Genomic DNA, 21489 nt, shown 5'->3' on the forward strand with positions numbered 1-21489 from the left:
ATATATATATACATACATACATATATATATATATATATATATATATATATATATATATATATATATATATATATATATATATATATATATATATATAATGTATATGTATTTGTGCTTGCATATATCTTCAGGAAAGTGCTCCATTAATTAAAGCATATATATATGGGCACTTCCATTTCTGTGTGTAATTTTTCAGCAATTAAAAGCTGGGACTTATAGCAATATGTATACTATTTTGATTTTCTTAAATAACAATTATAACAAAAATATTTTTATCATATTTTAGGCTGCCTGAATAAATTAAATATTTTTATAATTTTTTTTTTTTGTGTAATAATATTGCTACAGTTTAAAAAATATTCAATAATTTTCAAAACACTATACTGAAGTTAGAAATATTTGATGAGTGCCATTTCTCTTCAAAAACATATTAAATATGAGTCGTAGAAGTGTAATATTTAACTTGAAATACTCACAAGCAATCTATTTTCATATATGAAAATAGCAATCTATTTTCAAAACTATATGAAAATGACAAATTTGCAACTTCCATGCGTGACTTCCGTCTGTGATCATTCATGAACTGCATTTAAAAAATTGCTGTAACTCTTATGACACAGAGTGCAATCCTGTAACTTTCTGGAAATCTTTTCTAATGTTTAAAATTTTATTTAAAAAAAAAAGTATAGTGCTGAAACTTACATTTTTTGAGGAATAATTAAAGTTCATTTATCTAGTTACTAAAATTTAGGTTTTCCTGTTCTGTGCGTGGTTCCGCTTCAAACTTAATTTATTCTTTGTTAACATTACTAATGTATACCATTTTTTGTTTACAAAATATTTATATATATTAGAATTAAATCAGAGTGAATTGGAGATTGCCAGTTTTATTTTTATGAAAATAATAGACAAAACATATACGAATTTCTGTGAGTAATTTTTTGGAAATGCCCATATATATACATAAATATATATACATATATATATACATATATATATATATATATATACATATATATATACATATATATATATATATATATATATATATATATATATATATATATATATATATATATATATATATATATATATATATATATATATATATACACATATGTAAATTATGTTAGTGTATTTTACAAATAGAGTGCTCAATGTTCTTAAAGAACAGAGCAATAATAAATTAGTAAAAAACACTTATCTAACTTTTATCTTCTACTTTAAGTTTCACCATTGCTGGATCAGATATGGATAATATATATATATATATATATATATATATATATATATATATATATATATATATATATATATATATATATATATATATATATATATATATATATATATAATACAAAAACACTATGTTTAAAATTTTTTTGAATAAAAAATATTTTCAGGGGTGCCTCAAGACCCTTAAAAATTTGACGGGTTTCTAATTTTTTGAAAAAAAAAAGTTTTTCTGAAGTATATCAACCTGGTACTCAAAAGAAGCGAAATTATATAAAAACTTCGAAAATATTAATCAATCTACATAATATTTTTTTTAGATATAATCGCCTAAAACTATTGTTTTTAAGATGAAAATAAAAAAAGTCAATATTTTTAAGTTTTTTTTAAATAATTTTTTTAAACATGTTTTATATATATATATATATATATATATATATATATCTATATATATATATATATATATCAACCCTGGGAATTAGGGTCGGCATTCGGCAATGCGAACCTAACTGCCAACCTGAAAATGTTTAAAGTTGGCAAAAAATTGCCGACCTCGTTTCTATGTTTTATGGTAAGACCTTTGTATCAGATAGTTTTTGCCGACCTCTAAAAGATTGAGTTCGGCAAATTATTGCTGACCTCATTTTTCCTGATTCCGAGGGTTGATATATATATATATATATATATATATATATATATATATATATATATATATCAGGGATGCGAAGTTCCATCGATTTTTCGGGACTCCGTGCTCAAAAATCATGGACTCCAACTCCGGACTCCAGATTTTTATTCTTTCTTAAATTAAATAAGGATTTTTATTATCTGGAGTTTTTATGTATAAATGCCAGAAAAGTATTTATATATATATGTATTTTGGTTCCCTAAGTAGTCTATTCAGTCTTATCGCAGAGCACCGCAGAAAAGTAATTAACAGGAATTCACTCCTCCTTCCTAACCGATGTCGCAAAACTTGCCCAAAGGTGGGTTTGAACCACGGTTCCCTTACTTTTTTAGGAAAAATAAGGGATTCGTGGGTTTATGCAGCCGAGCGCAACCACTCCTTAATAAGAATAATACAACTCTAAAGATAACTTATTTATTTTGTATTGTTGCATGCACAGAATTCTCAATTTCTTAGTTTATTTGAAAACATATGATCAAAGAATTATAAAAAGATTTAAATGTTTATTTACATTAATTACACTCTAAATTATAAAGTTACAAGAACAAAATATTACAATATCTACATTGTCAAAAAATATTCAAATAAAAAACTCGTTTGTTCGTAAAAAAAGCATATCGTCAATTAACTCAGATGTAAATCGACTACGATGATCTGGTGTCATGTGCTTTAAAACTGAAAACAGTCGCTCAACACTGACTTGGGATATGGGTAGCGACAAAGCCACTCTGCAAGCATCCCGTAAAACCTCAGGGAACTGTTTAATTGCTTTAAATGGGTTAAGTTTTAAAAAGTCGTCTTAATTGGAGGAGGTATCTTTAAACATTGATCGAATTTCTGGAATTGTTTTTAGAGCTTGTCGAAACTCCGTTTCAATTACGTCTAGTTGAACCTGCATTTGTTCTTTTGAACAATTCTTTTCAATCTCCTGTTCACATAGCATAAATAAATTTGGTCGTCGCTTTGCGACTGGTGAAGCATCCTCTTCGTTTTCTGAACTAGATTCGGCATCATGAACTGAAAAAGAGTTGCACGCTACTGCATTTTTAATTTTGTCAAGTTCATCATTCTTATTTTTATTAGCCAGTTGAATCAGTTTGTAATTAATTTTCCAAAGTCCATCAGCTGCAGCTATTTATAGAAATATTAATAAGTTTTTGAATATGTATTTTTTAAAGTTTAATTTTCAAAACTGTATATATAAATGCATTTTGATAAAAAATCTTATCTTCAGTTGCTGTTAGCATACAGCCATGCCTAATATCCACGTAAACTGCTGCAGGAAACAACGAATTTTTGCGTAACGGGTGATGCGGAAGTTATCGGACAAATCCTAATTTCATTATTTGAGCATAATAATTAGTTTTTGTGGTTTTATGCCTAGGCATAAATGTTCTATAAAGTATAAACTTTATTATTTGAAACACAATTATTTAAAATGAGGTTAAATGCAGCTGAACGAGAATCTTTTCGAAAGCGACTAAAAATGTTTTATGTAAATAAACCTGATATAAAAAAAAAAAAATCATAAATTATTTTGAAAAGGAAGGTTTTGCTCGAAGTACAATATATGATAACCTAAAAAGACTTGAAACTGTTCAATCGTTTTCTGATAGAAAGCACCCTGGTCGTCTGACATCCTGAACTAGAGAAAAGAAAGCCGAATTAACGAGACTTGTTAACAATCGAAAAGGGGTCAGTCAGAAAAAAATAGGTATTAAATTCGGTGTAAATCAATCGACAATTGGTCGTTAGTTAAAAAAAATGAATATTAAATATAGAAAACGTGAAAAGACTCCAAAATACACTATAGAACAACAAATAAAGGCAAAGAAAAGAAGCAGGAAACTAGTTAACCAACTCTATAACACAAAATCGCTTCTAGTCATCGATGACAAAAAATACTTTTGTTTTGCAGGGGACAACATGTCTGGAAATTCTGGATACTACACAAACAACAAAAAGACATGCCCAGAAAGTGTTCGTTTTATAGGAAAAGAGAAATTTCCAAAAAAATTATTAATGTGGATAGCCATATCTGACCGTGGTATGTCCGATCCATTGTTTAGCACTTCCGAGGCTGTAGCGATCAATTCATCAATCTATATTAATGAATGTTTAGAAAAACGACTTCTTCCATTTATTCACAAGTATCATGGAGACTTTAACTATTTATTTTGGCCAGATTTAGCAAGTTCTCATTATTCTAAAGATTTTCTAAATTGGATGGACCAATATGTCTACTACGTTGATAAAGAATCCAATCTCCCAAATGTGCCTCAAGCACAACCAATTGAAAATTTTTGGGGACATTTGGCACAGAAGGTTTACGAGGGAGATTGGCAAGCTTCAACAGAGCAAGTTTTGATTGATTGCATTAAACTAAAACTACAAGAAATTGATTTAAACTTTTTGCAGTCGCATATGAAAGGCGTCAGAGCAAAATTGAGATCAATTGCAGATGGTGGTGTTTTTTCATATAAAAAATAATACATTTTTATTAAAAGATAAATGCTTTATTTAAAAAAAGTATAATAGTAGTTTGTTTTTTTATTTATAAATAAGTTATTGACGTTTTTATTTTGTCCAATAACTTCTACATCACCCGTTAGTGCGCTTTCTCTATTATTCATTCCTATTTGGAAATCTCTGGCTAAGTCATTGTCTTTCCCGTCTAGTTCACACTTTATTGAAATCCAATCAAAAAGGAGTTTGTCTGCGGTAATATTTTCACACTGAAGATGGATAGTTAGATCACGTGCCATATGGAATACATCTCTCAGTTCTTCCCGCATCCCCCCAAAATATGGTTGCACATTAAATTCTTTAGGAGCTTCTTTTTGCATATTCAGGTTTTGAATTACTGGTCGAATCTAGAAGAACAGAAGAATTCATTAAATATATGTATTACGTTTTCAACTAGTTAAGTAAAGAGGATTATTAAAGAAATATTTACATCAACTAAATTTTACAAGTTATTAAATAATGTAAATGTCATTAACATTGAACTAATTGGATTTATACTATACCGGTTGGAAAACCGGTTTATACACTTTAATTAAAACTTAGAAGTTATAAACTATAACTTACCTGAATTAGCCTCTCGATCATATTGAACTGGCTAGACCAACGGGTAGCCTGATCTAGTATTGGAACAAGATGTGGAGCTTGTTCTCTGAAAAAGTCAATCCACTTAGAATTTCTTGCAGTTTTGACAACTTCTCTTGCATGGCTGAGGAATTTTTTTATTGTGGGCATCTTCAATGCATCATTCACGGCTAGCTGTAAAGTGTGGACAGCCCATCTTTGAAGATGTATAACATTCATTCTACCGGCAACTCCACTTGTCAAGTCTGCTGCCGCATTGTCTGCCATCTTCGTCAAACCATCTTCGTCAAACCATCTTCGTCAAACCATCTTCGTCAAACTCATCAGTTTCAACTGCAAGATCGCTTTTGTCATCTTCGATTTCCTAAATGGCGCTGATCCCGAAGTTGCGCACCAACTTTATATTCACCTAAATATATTAATTATGATTTCAATAGTTAACTGAAAATTTAGTGAATATACGGTTTTATCAAAAAAGTTTATTTTTTAAATGTTTTTATTTAAAATATTATCAAAAGTTAACTGAAAATTTAGTGAATATACGGTTTTATCAAAAAAGTTTATTTTTTAAATGTTTTTATTTAAAATATTAATTTTAATATCAATTTAATATACTATGTTCTTCATTTTAAAAAAATATAGGTGAATTTTAAAATATGTGTTACTCACTGCTGCGTTGTCAACACTGAGGCATAAAATATTAATTTTATTGATTCCAAACTTATCTAAACACTTCTCAATAATTTTTTAAATTTATTTCACCGTTTGTTTTCCCTTCGTATCGATAGTGCCAAGATTGATGACAACAATTTCATCATTGTTTGAGTATTGCACATATACCGAGGTAGTGGCGCATATGCCTAGATGTAGAATCGACTTTTAAATAAATTAGCATTTCCGATAATTTGTTTTTGATTTGTTTGCGATGCTTTTTGGCAAGATCACTAATTTGAATTCTCATATTATCTCTATTCATTTTAAATCCAAAATGAAATGCAACTTTTCCACAAAGCTTTTGAATAGGTTCCCGATCAAACGCCTATAGAAATTATTTTTAAAATAATACATTTTTATTAAAAAATAGCAAAAAAACATAATTTTTTAGATTTTTTTTAAAATTATCTATTAAATATTAATGAAAAAATAATTTGAACCTGGAATGAAAGACCTTCAATCAAAACCAGCTGGTTTAAAGCTTCTAAAAACTCATCTTTTGCTATATGCAAATTAATTTACTGCGGTACAAAACACTTTAATATGGATTGCTGTGAAGTGCTGCCTTTAATGGCTGTATGTTTTTGCTTCATATTCTTTTCTTCTAATTGTTTTTCAAATTTTTTTTTTTCTAACGTAATGACGAGCTCCGCGTGTTTTCTAGATAAATGTTGTTTAAGGTTGTTAATGCGAGCTTTTGTAATTTCTTTAATGCATAACTCATTACTTTTACTTTTTTCGGGTACAAGACATTTGAAGCATACTACTTTACATCCATTCAACATTTTATTTGTACGATGAAAATGTCTGTAGATCGTATCTGATGCATAGTTAGTGGCCATTACTAGCCATTGTTACTTGGCCATTACTCACGAGTACTTGGCCATTACTCACGAGTAAGCAGCAAATATTATTATAAAAAAAAATGTTGTTATTGCAAGTTATTGTGAACATGCAAAGTATTTGCTCTCTGTTATATATGCTTCACCAAATTAATTATCTGTATAACAACCCTCAAAAACATCGTTAGGAAAGTTGTTAACATGACTAGTTACGAATTGATGACGTTAGTAGTTTTTCCGTCAAAGGAATTGTTGCGCAAAATAATTTTTATTTATTTGTTGAGGTATTTTTATAAGCCTTTTTTGGCTTCTTTCTGATTTAGATGGTAGGTTTTTTACCATTAGTCTTGATCGTTAGTTTGACTCAATAGCGCAAACTTACAGACATTTGAATTTTTTTTTTTATTGCATATAATTAATTTGTGAATTAATATTTGATAGCTTTTTGTATCTAAACCATACCGCTTTCATTGCAATTTTTTAGTAAGCGTTATTAAAACAAAAAAATTTCATTTTTTAGGAGAGTAGACCGAAAACCAATGTACATAATTATATTATCTCACAACATTTCGGGTTTAGATTAAAAGAAACAATTTTTTTCTTAATAAAAGTAGTTACAAGTTTTATCTATTTATAATTATAGTTGCACACTACTTAACAGTTTTAAACAGTACTTAAACAAAGCACAAATTCTATCGACAGTTATTTTTAAAGAACTTTACTTTGGTAAAATATTTCTTTACTGCTCATAAACTAGTTCATCATTTCTAATCGACGTTCTTTCTATGATAAATCTAAAAATTTAATAATAGCATAAATCACTTAAGCAAAAAAATAAACTTCTAAACTAAAATATCATTTATTTTTAAACTTGGTACATATTGAAAAAATTTGAGCAAATAAATTCTCAAACATATTATTACCTACAGGTATAGCCAGGGAGCGATTTTTTGAGTAAAACAAGGAGGGTGAGTCCTTCAAAAGCCACGAATGTCTTATAAAAAATATTGAACTGTAAGTCAAATGTTAACTCCCTCTCTTTTTAGAGGAGGGGGCAACAACCCCCTTTCCATACAACCCGTGAAATTGCCCCTGGGTCTAGACAATTGATGACGAGGAAATACTTTAATAAACAGTTCATCATAAGTACTTTCTTAATGGGATAAAAAAATAAATAAAACAAACATTAAGGGTTTCATTATTAGTTTTATATTTAAGAAATATAAAACTTATAATGAAATATGATGAAAAGTTTAAACTTATAACACTTTATTTTCTTTAACTAATTTTAACAAAAAAAAATTATTAAACAAACTGTTTCTTTAACAAAAAACCTATTAGATCACAATTGCGGCTAAATGCTTTTATTTTATATTTTCTGAATAAACGTCACATAAACAATATCAAAAGATAATTTAAATATTCTAAACAATAAAAGTTTTGGTTTAACGTAAAACTACTGAATGGGCAGGCAAATGGCCATTTCGCACGTAAAATGCAAGCTGCGTAACGCTTCTTAACAAGGTGCAACATCCGAACCGATACTCAATCTGGCCAAATAAATAAAATCGGCAAAACAGAAGGTTAACCTCCCGGTCAAATGCTCTTTTTCAGTGCTTTGTGACAAGGTCTTTTTAACGCATATTATTAACTAAAAAAAAAAAAAAGAGTCCCGGAGTCCTAAAATTTTTATGAACTCCTAAGACTCCGGACTCCGGGCTAAAATAAGGACTCCATGGACTTTAGACTCCGACTCCGGACTTCGCATCCCTGATATATATATATATATATTTATATATATATATATATATATATATATATATATATATATATATATATATATATATATATATTTATATATTTATGTATAGGAGATTTTTTCCAATTATTATGTGTTACGGTAACTTTTCAGATATTTTTTGTTTCTCGAAAGAAGCACCACATATGTTGCATAAAACATCAAGCAAGTTCATACATTTGTTTACATAATCGATCTATTACATAAACAAAAAAAATCAATGATGTTATGTACTTAAACTCTTAGGAATAAAACACGCTTAAATAAATTATCAAGCCTGTAATATGCTGATTTTATGGCCTACAACAAAATGGAAAGCAAACTTTTACTTTGACTATTATAAGGAGCAAGAGCCACAAATTTTCTGTGACCAATTGAACTAAGCTTGACAACTTCGATTTTATCAAATCTAAAGATTCAAAAAAGAGGACCTCTATGTTTGCTCTCATTTAGGCTGATGGATGTTTGTGCATAGTTTTTGAAAATTTTTACCTATTTCAGCTAGGGCTAGCACAGTAAGATATGGGTTCAGAAACTGTATGTATTGTTTGATGTAAAGCTTAATTCTGATCAAATTTGATTTTACTACTTATACTTATTCATTTGCTAAGAGCTCTGATATTCTGGATTAAAGGAAAAATTGTTATATTTTTTGTTTAGAAAAAATTATATTTTAGCTACTTTATTCATTATAAAAATCATTTTTTTCATACTGGAACCCTTGCATACTATATTGCAAGATATTGATGCTAAGGTCCATGATTCTTAACTTACTAAATCTCTTATTCTATCTCAGAAGCTTTTTGAGACTTTGTCAATGAAAAAGTGTAATGTTCTATCTCTCATACATGGGTGTAATATTCAGTGATGGATCCAGGATTTTTTGTTGGGGGAGGGAGATGTTGATACCAAAAGTGGTCAGCATAATTTAAATAAAAATCCTAGGTTTCATTACCTGTTGTTCTTCTCTCTTGATAATCTTAATAAAATATTTATACAGCTAAGACAAATAAACTAAAAGAAAAATGAAGGACTTGAAAAAAAAAAAAAAAAAAAAAATTAGAAATTCAAGAAACAAAAAATTTTTCATTGGAAACTATTCAGTGTTGAAAATACTGCTTTTAGCTGTCTCCAATTTTCAAAAATTGTGGAGATCGCTCTGACCCCTCTATCTATGGCCCCTCTTACCCAATTAGTCTTTTTGTTATTTTCTTTCTTTGAAGTCTTTGAATCTTTAATTAACAAACTTTTGTTATCTCAACTTTAGACCTAACACTTATTCTTGGACAATCAGTACAGATTTTGATCCTTTTTTATACATTGGCTGGTGAATTAAAACTCAATCAAAACTTAGTCGCTTACTGCTAATAAGTATTGTGGTGTTGTTGTTATGGCAACAACACTACATTTTTATGAATGGCAACGCTCTTACTAGTTCCTCTTCTTATGTCTTGGATTAATCTTAATTACTGTTTTTTTATGGGAAACATTTATAATATATTTCAAAGTTATTATCCACAAAAATTGCCTCTCATTATGGTGCTTGCCATTTTTTTACTATAACACATTTAAGTTGGCTTTGTCTGAGTATATTAATATATGTAAATATTTTTAAAGTAATAATAAGATTGTTTCTTTATTTTAAAATAGTTTTTCTTCTTCATGTATGTATGGAATAAAAAAGTTCAAAATTTTTAGTTCATAAACTTCTAAATGTTATTTTTTTTTACTAATATTAGTTTATGATATAAAAATCCTTCTATTGCTCTTTATGGGCAGATTTATAACAATTTACTGAATGGTATATTTATAAAAAATGGGCAATGGCGAATCTACAACTCGACGCATAGCATTGCAAAGATCTGATGATGGGACCATTCAGGTATTGTTTCATGTTATATTAGCCATAAACTGTTTTTTTCTGGGTATTGAATATAAACATAAATGTTATTATTCATTAATAGTTTTTAAACTTCTTGTTTTATATGTATATTAAATAGAATGAATCTTATATATGTTTAATAAAATATGCGTTTGTTATATTTAAGTAAAAAAATTATTCCAGAAATTATTGAAATACTTTCAGACAGTACACAATAGTAATGCATTATTTACTACTATATCCATTATAAATTTATAAAATTTCAGAATATATATATATATATATATATATATATATATATATATATATATATATATATATATATATATATATATATATATATATATATATATATATATGTATATATATATATATATATGTATATATATATGTATATATATATGTGTATATATATATATATATATACACATACATATATATATGCCTTTTATATGCCATTTATGTGCCATTTTGCATTTCTCAATCGCTAACTCAAATAGTCAACTTTCCAACTCATTTTCCAGACAACCTAAATTATTTACCTTCTTTACTTGGCTTATGTCTTATTTCTGATCCTAGTCATTGCTCAATTTGTCCACATTCACCCTTAGGTGCTTCTAGCTATAATTTGATCTCTCTAAAACTATTATCTCATTCTTCTTCATCATCAAAATCCCCCTATCATCGTACCTATTACAACTACCTTAAAGCCGACTAGAACTCTTTCCGTGATTTTTTGCATGATGGCCCTTGCGTAGAAATCTTTTGTCTTCCTGCTGACATATGTGCTTCTTGTATAACTTGCTGGATTCAGGCTGGCATGGAATCTTATATTCCCTTTTGACGATTCAATTGCTGCAATTTTCAATTGAAACCATCACTTCCATATATAACACAAGGCTATTAAAAATTTGCACAAAAAAGAATTGCTTATAATTGTCATTCAAATTATATTATTGTTTCACAGTTGATCCAATAAGTAAGGATAGCAATAATAGATCATCTTATAATTGAAAGTCTCCCATGATCAACAGCGTAGCGAATTTTAGTCTTAAGCGAGCAAAGAAGGTTTTCAAAATATTCTGGACTGAAATCTCTTAACTTAAATTGAATTCTCTTTTTCAGGTGGTTAAGATTTTTTGCTTTGAAATCATTGAGCCCAAAATGTCTCAATGGGCCTTAATTGCGATACATTTGGTGGATTATCATCCTTAGAAATATAGGTTATATTAAACTTCTTATAAGTTTCAATTGTTAGCTTTGCATAATGACAGCTTGCACCATCAGGCCAAAATATATATTTTATATTTTTGTGATGCAAATTAATGAAGGGAACAAGTTTCTTTTCAATGCATTCTTTGGAATATATTTTTGCATCAATGGCTTTATTCTTAATTGCAAAGAAAGGCATTGATTTACCAAATCTACTGATTGCAATCCATACTAAACTTTCGCTTGAAATTTTGATTTAAACTTATATTTAATATTATTTTCAAATTTGTCTTTATCTTGACTATAAAAGCCATCATTTGCTGGTGTGTTTTGGCTGCTCAATGTAAAACAGGACTTGTCATCCATGATTTCAAACTCATTTGACGATTGGAAAAAAGTTTTTGAAAGTTTTAACAGTCATTGTTTTTTTTAGTTATTTGATTTTCAGAGCTTTCTAGTGCTTTCTTTCTTTTGAAATATTTAAGTCCATGCATGTTAAAAATTTTATAAACATAACTTCTATGAATTCCATATTTTAATACAAGTTTTCTCTGGGAGATTTTAACTTTATTTTCAGCCTTGTTAATGAGTGAAGTCATTTTTCTTATGTCCATTTTGTATGGTTTTCTGCTGCCGACTTTCTTTTAAGGTCAATATTGTCATCAACTCTTGTAATAATATTATAAATTGCTTGCCTTGCAACTTTCAATTGCATAAAATGATGCACTGTAAATGTTTTTTCTTTGTCAATGTTATCTAAATAGAAGTTTCCAATAAGCTTTTGTTTGTCTTTTTCTTTAATTTCATCCATTTTATTTATATAATTTTAATTGGCAAAATCAGTATTAGATTATGAAATAAGAATGTCTAGTGTATATATTAAACTTTGAGCTGCAGAAATATTTGAATTTGTTTGCAAGTTTTGAATGTTCAAATTTTATGCAAATTTTTGGTAGCCTCGTGTTATCAGCAAAACAGTTCTCCAGAAAACAGATGTCTGTTTACTATGACTATATAAAATTTGTCCTCGATGGACAGCACTCTACTTCTTATTCTGTAACTTCAGGGGTTCCTCAAGGTTCTATCCTTGGCCCTATACTCTTTTTAATTTACATTAACAATCTTCCAGATATTCTCACATGTAAGGTGGCATTGTTGCCTGATGATAGTTATCCTGATACCATTTATTCTTATCTTGATAAGAAGCCAACACTCTTTTATTGCTCGGAAGGGGCATTTGAGCTTGAAAAGGATCTCGCTTCTGCTACAACATGGGGCTCTCAGTGGTTGGTGAACTTTAATTCAGATAAAACCAAATGTTTTTCAGCCAATCGTTATCGCAATAATTTGGATCTTCCTTTATTTATGAATGGTAATGTACTTGATGAGTCATCTACCCTTCATCTTCTACGATTAACTCTTACTTTCGATCTTTCGTGGAAACATATATCAAATCCATTGCAAAATTAACATCTGCTAAGGTTGCATCTCTTTATCGATCTTGTCACTTTCTTACTTCGGATTCTATTCTTTATCTCTATAAATCTCAAATCCATCCTTGTATGGAATACCGTTGCCATATCTGGGGCAGATCTTCCAATGATGCCCTTTCTCTTTTAGACAAGTTGCAAAAACGCATAGTAAACCTAGTTGGACCTGCTCTTGCAGCCAATCATTATCAAATTTTCCTAATGTTGCTTCTCTTTCTCTTTTCTGCAAATACTATAATGGGCACTGCTCTAAAGATCTAGTGTCTCTTGTGCCATCTACAAAAATTCATTCTCGTATTACTTGTCATTCAGTTAAGTCTCATCCTTTTACTGTGACTGTTCCTAAGTGCTCCAAAAACTCTTATATATCTAGTTTTTTTCCTTGAACATCAGTGGAACATTCTTTGGAATTCGGTTTCTTTATCTGGTTTATATAACTTGCAATCTTTTAAGTTGTCTGTCAATTGTTATCTTTTTCTATAAACTTCATCTTTCTTTTTCAGTAACTTTCAACTCTAATAGTGGTTGCTTGCAGTCTTATAATATATATATATATATATATATATATATATATATATATATATATATATATATATATATATATATATATATATATATATATATATATATGTATAGAACTCTTATATGTTGTCAGAAAGTTTTTTCCATATTTTGTTGACAAAAAGTAAAAAGTAAAATGCAAGACCGGAATTTTTTTTTTCTTAATTGATAGACTGCCTGCCCCAACCAAACCCTCAGTCGATGTAGCAGCACTCCCTTGTGAGTCAGGCTATAAGATAGTCGATGTAGCAATACTCCGCGCATGATTTACAGTAAAAAATAAGTAAATAAAAATATTTTATTAAAAAAACTAAAAAGATAAACATTGTTTCTATTTTTATTTTAAATTTAATTGACTAGAAAAAACATTCTGGTCAATTAATTTAGCGTTTTTGTGGTTTTTTAAAAAAATGATTAATTTGTAAATAAATTAATGGTTTTGACTTTCATCCAACACGCAAATGTTGGACAAAAGTCAAAAGTAAATAAAAGTGACGTATGTGTTGCTTAAGAATCACTTTTTTCCTTCTGTGCTTCCCAAATGCAACAAACTCTCTCTCTCTCTCTCTCTCTCTCTCTCTCTCTCTCTCTATATATATATATATATATATATATATATATATATATATATATATATATATATATATATATATATATATATATATATATATATATATATATATATATAATCAAAATCTTCGATTCCAACAAGACTGCAAGCAACTCTATTGTTATTATTAGAGTTGGAAGTTACTGAGTATTTATATATAGTGTGGAAAATAACATGATTTATAGATAAATTTAAAATTACTAATTTTTCATTTGGTCTTTTTTTCTTTAATTTGTTTTATAAAAAAACATAACTGTTTAGTAAAATTCTTGTTTTGTGTAAAATTAGTAATTTTTGTAGTAGTGTTTTATAAAATAATTGTCTTCTTAGTATTAAGTATTCAGTAATATCTGCACATGACAGTAAATTACAATATTTACTAATTAACATAAGGGTTATTCCATATCAAATGACCCAGAAATGTTTATAAATGGCACCCTGTATCTCAGATTTTGCTGATTTTTATACAATTTAGAGTACTTAGTAAAACAAGAAATCCTTAAATAATTTAGCCTCTGGCACCAAGAAGATCCCAAAATATGACCATTTTACTTTTAGCAGATATTGGCCAGGCCCCACTTGTCCCCTCAGAGTTGTAATGTTTATTTAGAGGTTTTAAGTTACATTACGTTAAAAATATTTTATTTTTTTACTTAAAATTTGTACCTTGTTATTTTCAGGGGTGACAAATTGAATAAAATGATCAGAAGTGTAAAAAATTATTATTAAGTACCTGTATTTATCAACTTAAATAAATTTAGGAAGTTTTTATTTACCTGTTTTTAATGCCCAAGAATTTCATGTGGCCTTGATGATATCAGAAAAAAAATTTCGCATCAATCTATATTCATTGATCTTGTAAAAAACATATAGATTTTAATCTGCTAGTATATGGATTTCTATATATGGACAATACCACGAGAGTGACGATCATGAATTATGCTATTTAAAATGAACCAAAAATGGAAATGACTTTAAACTTTCCAGAAATGTGAAATAATAACATATAATTTAGTGTACAAAAGTTACAGCATTAAAGTCATAAATTTTTTTTAAAAATTAACACTACGCAGCGTGATGGTTGTAAAGTTTACTTCTTACCACTTCTGAACAATATTGATATTATTATATGCAGAGTTTCATAGTTTTACTTGAGGTTTGACAAACATTTTAATGTTTTTTTTGTTGTTACAGTCGTAACCGTGGCGGCCATAGCAAAAAATCTAATATTAAAAAATAAATAAAATGATCCAATCAATGATGTAAGGAAAAAGTATAAATGATTATTAAAAACCATGTAAACTATGTTTAAGAGCGCACTATAGTATTATCAAAGTTCTCAGTTATGGTTTTATGGTATGATTTTTGACGCTACACAACAGGACTGTAGATAAACATCAAAACATTTATACAACCTTTGCACCTTTAAAATCATGTTGTGGTATGATAAAATGATAAAATCATGTTGTGGTATGATATTATTTGAGATAATTTAGGATTATTTTTGATTTATTAGTTCTTTAATTTTATATCAACATTTATATAAAAAATAATTTGTTATCTTTTTAATGTTTGGTTTGTATTTGTTAATTGTTTTTAATTATTTGTGATTTTTTTTCCATGTCAGATAACAGAGAATGTATTGGCTCATCTTAGAGGAAAAAAATCTGAATCAACATCAAATGGTGACTTTCTGTTGAAATAGTTTTTGTTAATATATTTTCCATAACCAATAACTGGTTAATATTTTTAATATATAATTATATTAATGTATAACAATTTTTTTAAAATACTTTTAATATATAATTATATTAATATATAACAATTTTTTAAAATACTTTTAATATATAATTATATTAATATATAACAATTTTTTTAAATACTTTTAATATATATTTGATGCGGTAGTGGTGTAGTGGTAAACCGCTCGCTTCATAAGCAAGAGGTTCCAAGTTCGATCCCCACCACGTCCCTGGTAGTACCGCGCTCAACTTGTTTCTCCGCGCAGCGGCCTTGTTCGTCAAGGTTCGTGTTTTGGAGTTATAGAGTTGAGAGAGGGTCATAACCACTACTAAGTAGCCTCCTCATCTGTAGTGGCTTTATCGGCCTTGAGGAGGTGAACAACAACAACAACAACAAAAAAAAAAATTAATAAATAGCCATAACTTGTTAATATATTTTTCATAACCAATAACCAATACTTTCATAACCAATAACTAAACAATAAATTAAGGGGGAAACAGGTTCTTTAAGGGGTAAACAGATTCTATCTGTTGACCAGCCTTTCTTCATTTATTAGGCTGGCACATATGTATTTTTAATACATTGTTTCCAGTTAGGATGTTGAATGCTGGATCTTCTTGACTCAATGCGTGGGTTTTGCTTGTGTCTCTGTTTTTATGACTAATAAACTCATTCTATTATCTCCTAATGAGGGTACAGCTCAAAAACTCAGTTTTATGGTTCTGAGGCCGGCTGGTAGTCAGGTTTCCCGAACTCTGTAGTAGCTCTCAGAGAGGCTGATTCCATCAACAGCTGAAAAATATCAAAGTATTAACATACGTGTCATGTTGCGCATGGATGGTGTCCCTGTTTGTACTTTTGGTGTGCATTGTGGAGGCCACATTTGGAGCCCTTTGTTATGGCTTAGAGTTTATTAATAGTAATGAGGCAATTGCTTGGGCTATTAAACAGTGTTCTTAGTACTATCTATGCTTTGAGTCAAGTTCTTCAACAAATTTAAAAATGAATAAAGTACCAAAAACTATAAAACACAAAAATCATCATCATCACCAAGTTCTCTAAACCTATCATTCACTAATGTTCGTGGTCTTCGAAGTAACTTTTCTCCTGTTGAGTCTTATCTCTTGCAATGTTCACCAGACCTACTTGCTCTTTGTGAGACTAATTTGAGTTCAGCTGTCTCATCTTGCGATCTTAGTGTTGATGGTTATCATCCTTTAATTCGTAAAGACTCCAATAGTCACATGCTTGGCCTTGGCATTTACATTCGTAAAAATTCACCCATTTGTTGTGAAACTAGGTTTGAATCCACAGACTATTCTTTCATATGCTTTTGATTAGCACCACTTCAATGTATCCCATTTCTCTTTGTTCTATATCGCTCTCCTTCATCTAAAGACTGCACTCTTTTATGTTATTACTGATCATATTGACCAAGCCCTCTCTCTTTATCCATCAGCTAATTTAGTTGTTGTCGATGACTTTAATGCTCACTACTCTGAATGGCTTGGCTCTAGAGTCAGTGATTCTGCAGGCATTAAAGCCCACAACTTTTGCCTTTCTCAATCCCTAACTCAAATAGTCAACTTTCCAAATCCCTTTCCAGATAAACCGAATCATTTACCTTCTCTACTCAACTTATGTCTTGTTTCTGATTCTAGTCAGTGCTCAGTTTCTCCACATACACCCTGTGCTTCTGATCACAGTTTGATCTCTCTAAAACTAATATCTCATTCTTCTACATCACCTGAATCCCCCTATTATCGTACCTCTTACAACTACCTTAAAGCTGACTGGGACTCTTTCCATGATTTTCTTTGTGATCTTCCTGTCGACAAATGTGCTTCTTACATAACTTGCTGGATTCAGGCTGGCATGGAATCTTTTATTCCCTCTCAACGATTCCAGGTCAAGCCTCACTCTCCTCCATGGTTTTCCTCACACTGTGCTGCTGCGATTTCCAATTGAAACCATTACTTCTATATCTATCAGCAAAACTATTCTCCAGAAAACAGAAGTCTGTTTATTACTGCTAGAAACAACTGTAAAAGGGTTTTGTCTAACGCCAAAACCCGCTATTCTCAGGTCATGAAATCTCGTATCTCATCTCAAAAATTAGGCTCTCGTGACTTCTGGAGAATCTTTAATAATATCAATAATAAAGGCAAATCTATAATTCCACCTCTCTTGTATGGTTCAGCTTTTTTCACCTCACTTAAAGACAAAGCTGAATTGTTTGCTAAAAACTTTTTATCAGTATCATCTCTTGATTCCACTAGTTGTGTTCTACCTGATATTGCCAACAAACAGGTTGATCCATTGTATGACATTCATATCACTCCAGCATCTGTATCTAAAGTGATTTCCTGCCTAGACTCTACTACAGCTTGTGGCCCGGACAACATACCTGTTAATGTCTTGCAGAAGTAATCTACAGAGCTGTCATCTAAACTTTTAAAACTATTTAACAAGTGCTTATCAGAGTCTTGTTTTCCAGCCAGCTGGAAAGCGGCATCTGTTATCCCTATCTTCAAAAATTCTGGAGAGCAATCTGGTTTGTCTAATTACCATCCCATTAGTCTTCCTCCTATCATAAACAAGGTTTTTGAATCTTTAATTAACAAACACTTAATCTCTCATCTTGAATTTAATAACTAACTTTCTGATCATCAATATGGATTTCGATCTCCTTGTTCTACAACTGATTTGCTAACAGTAATAACCAATAGGTTTTATCATGTGTTAGATAGAGGTAAATCTCAATATTTTTCAGCCAATTGTTATCGCAATAAGTTAGATCTTCCTATATTTATGAACGGTGATGTACTTGATGAGTCATCTACTCTTCATCTTTTAGGATTAACTCTTACTCCCGATCTTTCTTGGAAACCATATATCAAATGAGTTGCAAAATTAGCATCTGATAAGGTTGCATCTCTTTATCGAGCTCGTCACTTTCTTACTTCAGATTCTATCTCTATAAATTTCTAATCTGGCCTTGTATGGAATACTGTTGCCATATCTGGGGCGGATCTTCTAATGATGCCCTTTCTCTTATAGACAAGGTGCAAAAATGCATTTTAATCATAGTTGGACCTGCTCTAGCAGCCAACCTCCAACCATTATCACATCGTTGTAATGTTGCTTCTCTTTCTCTTTTCTACAATTTTTTAATGGGCACTGCTCTAAAGAGCTAGCGTCTCTTGTTCCATCTACTAAAATTCATTCTTTTGTTACTCGTCATTCAATTAAGTCTCATCATTTTTCTGTGACTGTTCCTAAGTGCTCCAAAAACTCTTATTCATCTGGTTTTTTTTCTCAAACATCAGTTCTTTGGAATTTGCTTCCTTTGTCTTGCTTTCCTGATTCATATGATTTGCAATCCTGTAAGTTGTCTGTCAATCGTTATCTTGCTCTACAATTTTCATCTTTTTTTGCCTCCAGTAGCTTCCAATTTTAATTAGTGGTTGCTTGCAGCCTTGTTGGAAGCGAAGATGTTAAAAAAAAAACTATCTGGGATCTAAATTGAGATCAAGCATTATTAGAGCAAAACATTAAAACTAGAAGCATCCATAGCTCTAAAATTTATGTCTCACCCTCTTCTTCTTTTCTTGTAAGGGCAATATAATCTTTAACAGATTTCAAGTTTTGTTTAATGCTGCTTTAGTATTTAAAACTTTCTTAAAATGAGGTGTTTATAATTTTATGTTATGTTGTTCAAAACCTTTTTTGCTAATCTTGATTTAGGTTGAATTTTTTGGTGCTTCGAGATCATTGAAGTCATGCAACCATAATAAAAATATTTGTTTAGAGATACAAAATAAAATAAAAAACATAAAAATAGTTTTTTTATCTTTTATTTTTATTTAAGTTTTATTTTTTTATACATAATACTTAGAGATCAATCCATATGCAATGTCTTTGGCATTGCATATGGATTATGCATATGCACTAAATAGCAATAAAATTGACATTATTATTTTTTTTATTACCTTTTTTTTTTATAGATATTTTGTTGAAGTTTGACATTTATTTTAGGCAGCCAACAACATTCAGTTGAAGAATTTTACAATGAAGATGAACTAAAAGAAATGTTAGAACAAGCATACCGCAAAGTATCTAATGTTTTTATTTTTATATTTATTCTTTAGAGAATATTTTTAGTACTGATTTGTGAATGATACCACAGTGTTACAAATTTTTACAAAATTTTTTCCAACTATAAACTTTTCATTGTTCATTAATAAACTTTCTCTGCTTATTAAAAAAATACATTAAATTCAAGGTTTACCATTTCCACGTCTTAATAATCTTTTATAAAATGTATAAAAAATGTTTTGCATACCTGTTATTAATTATGCATTTAAAGTTTGCTCTCAAGACCGAAGCAATTTGTTTTTAACGCATTTTACTCTAAATTCATACCTAATTCAAGTTATATAAATGTTTGTGCCAACTGGGTAAGTTCTGTTTTTCTCATAATGGCTACTAGGCGATGTTAAAATTCTCTAGATATATTTTGATATGTATATGGGTTTGCTATGTATATTATATCGGCAATAAGCAGGTATTACATAAGACTGTGAAAGCTACCATATTGTGAATGTCATATAAAATATATTTTCATTTGATCAGGGAAAACCATGGGATCCTTTATTTGATATGTAGAACCTGCTGAACTCTGAACTACTCAAGCAGGATGGTTGCAAGGTTGAAGAAAAGCAATGCTTTTCTTCTATCTAGACAAACTAAAGAATTGCAAAAAATTTTTTATAAAAAAGTTTCAAAGGTGTGAAAAGTAGTTGCAATTAATAATAGCAATTATTATAGGAAATAATAAATATTATTTATTATTTCCAAGAATGGAAATAATAAATATTTATTATTTCCATTCTTGTATTGGACTTGAATATATATATATAAATATATAAGACAAAGTTGAAACTTAAAAAAATTTATATAAAAAAGTTTCAAAGGTGTGAAAAGTAGTTGCAATTTATATATATATATATATATATATATATATATATATATATATATATATATATATATATATATATATATATATATATATATATATATATATATATATATATTTATATAAATATTTATATAAATATATATATAAATAAATAAGACAAAGTTGAAACTTAAAAAATTTAGAGTAGAGCAAATATGCAAAAAAATTCAGAAAAATGTTGAAAAAAAAAATGTTGCATTTTGTATTGTGTTTTGTATTGATTTTTATTTCTTTTAATTTGAATAAAATTTAAAGAATATTTGTACAAAGCATTCAATAGTAATTGTAATATTTATTGGTTACTAGGGACAAGAAAGTGAATATAAAAAATCTGTTCACGATATTGATTTATTAAAAAAAAAGTTAGAAGAGAGAGAGGAAAGCCTAAAAGAGGAACATATACACAAACTTCAAGAAATAGAAAACTACTGGAAAGAAAAGCTTTCTATACAAGGTATATAAATAAGTCTAGCTGCTTTTAATTATTATATGACTGCAACATTGCACTGCTGTCTAAATAATTGAAACTTTATAAATCTGCGTTTTATTTAATTACATTTTACATGACAGTTACATTTTCTACGATAA

General features: G+C 29.0%; 2 protein-coding genes across 2 annotated transcripts in view; both read left to right on the forward strand.

Moving 5' to 3' along the window:
• Positions 1–3685: 3685 nt before the first annotated feature.
• LOC136090975 (uncharacterized) lies at positions 3686–4411 on the forward strand. Its single transcript, XM_065817957.1, has one exon. The coding sequence runs from the start codon at positions 3686–3688 to the stop codon at positions 4409–4411; it is 726 nt and encodes a 241-aa protein (XP_065674029.1).
• A 5697-nt stretch (positions 4412–10108) lies between these two features.
• Positions 10109–21489, forward strand: part of LOC100206504 (MICOS complex subunit MIC19) — a 33634-nt gene continuing 22253 nt past the window's right edge. The window contains exons 1-4 of the mRNA XM_065818210.1: positions 10109–10265; positions 15766–15823; positions 19920–19996; positions 21208–21355. Coding sequence (XP_065674282.1) covers positions 10200–10265; positions 15766–15823; positions 19920–19996; positions 21208–21355 — 349 coding nt within the window. The 5' untranslated portion in view covers positions 10109–10199. The remainder of the gene's footprint in view (positions 10266–15765; positions 15824–19919; positions 19997–21207; positions 21356–21489) is intronic.

The sequence above is a fragment of the Hydra vulgaris genome, chromosome 14 (genome assembly GCF_038396675.1).
Source record: "Hydra vulgaris chromosome 14, alternate assembly HydraT2T_AEP".
Taxonomy (NCBI): domain Eukaryota; kingdom Metazoa; phylum Cnidaria; class Hydrozoa; order Anthoathecata; family Hydridae; genus Hydra; species Hydra vulgaris.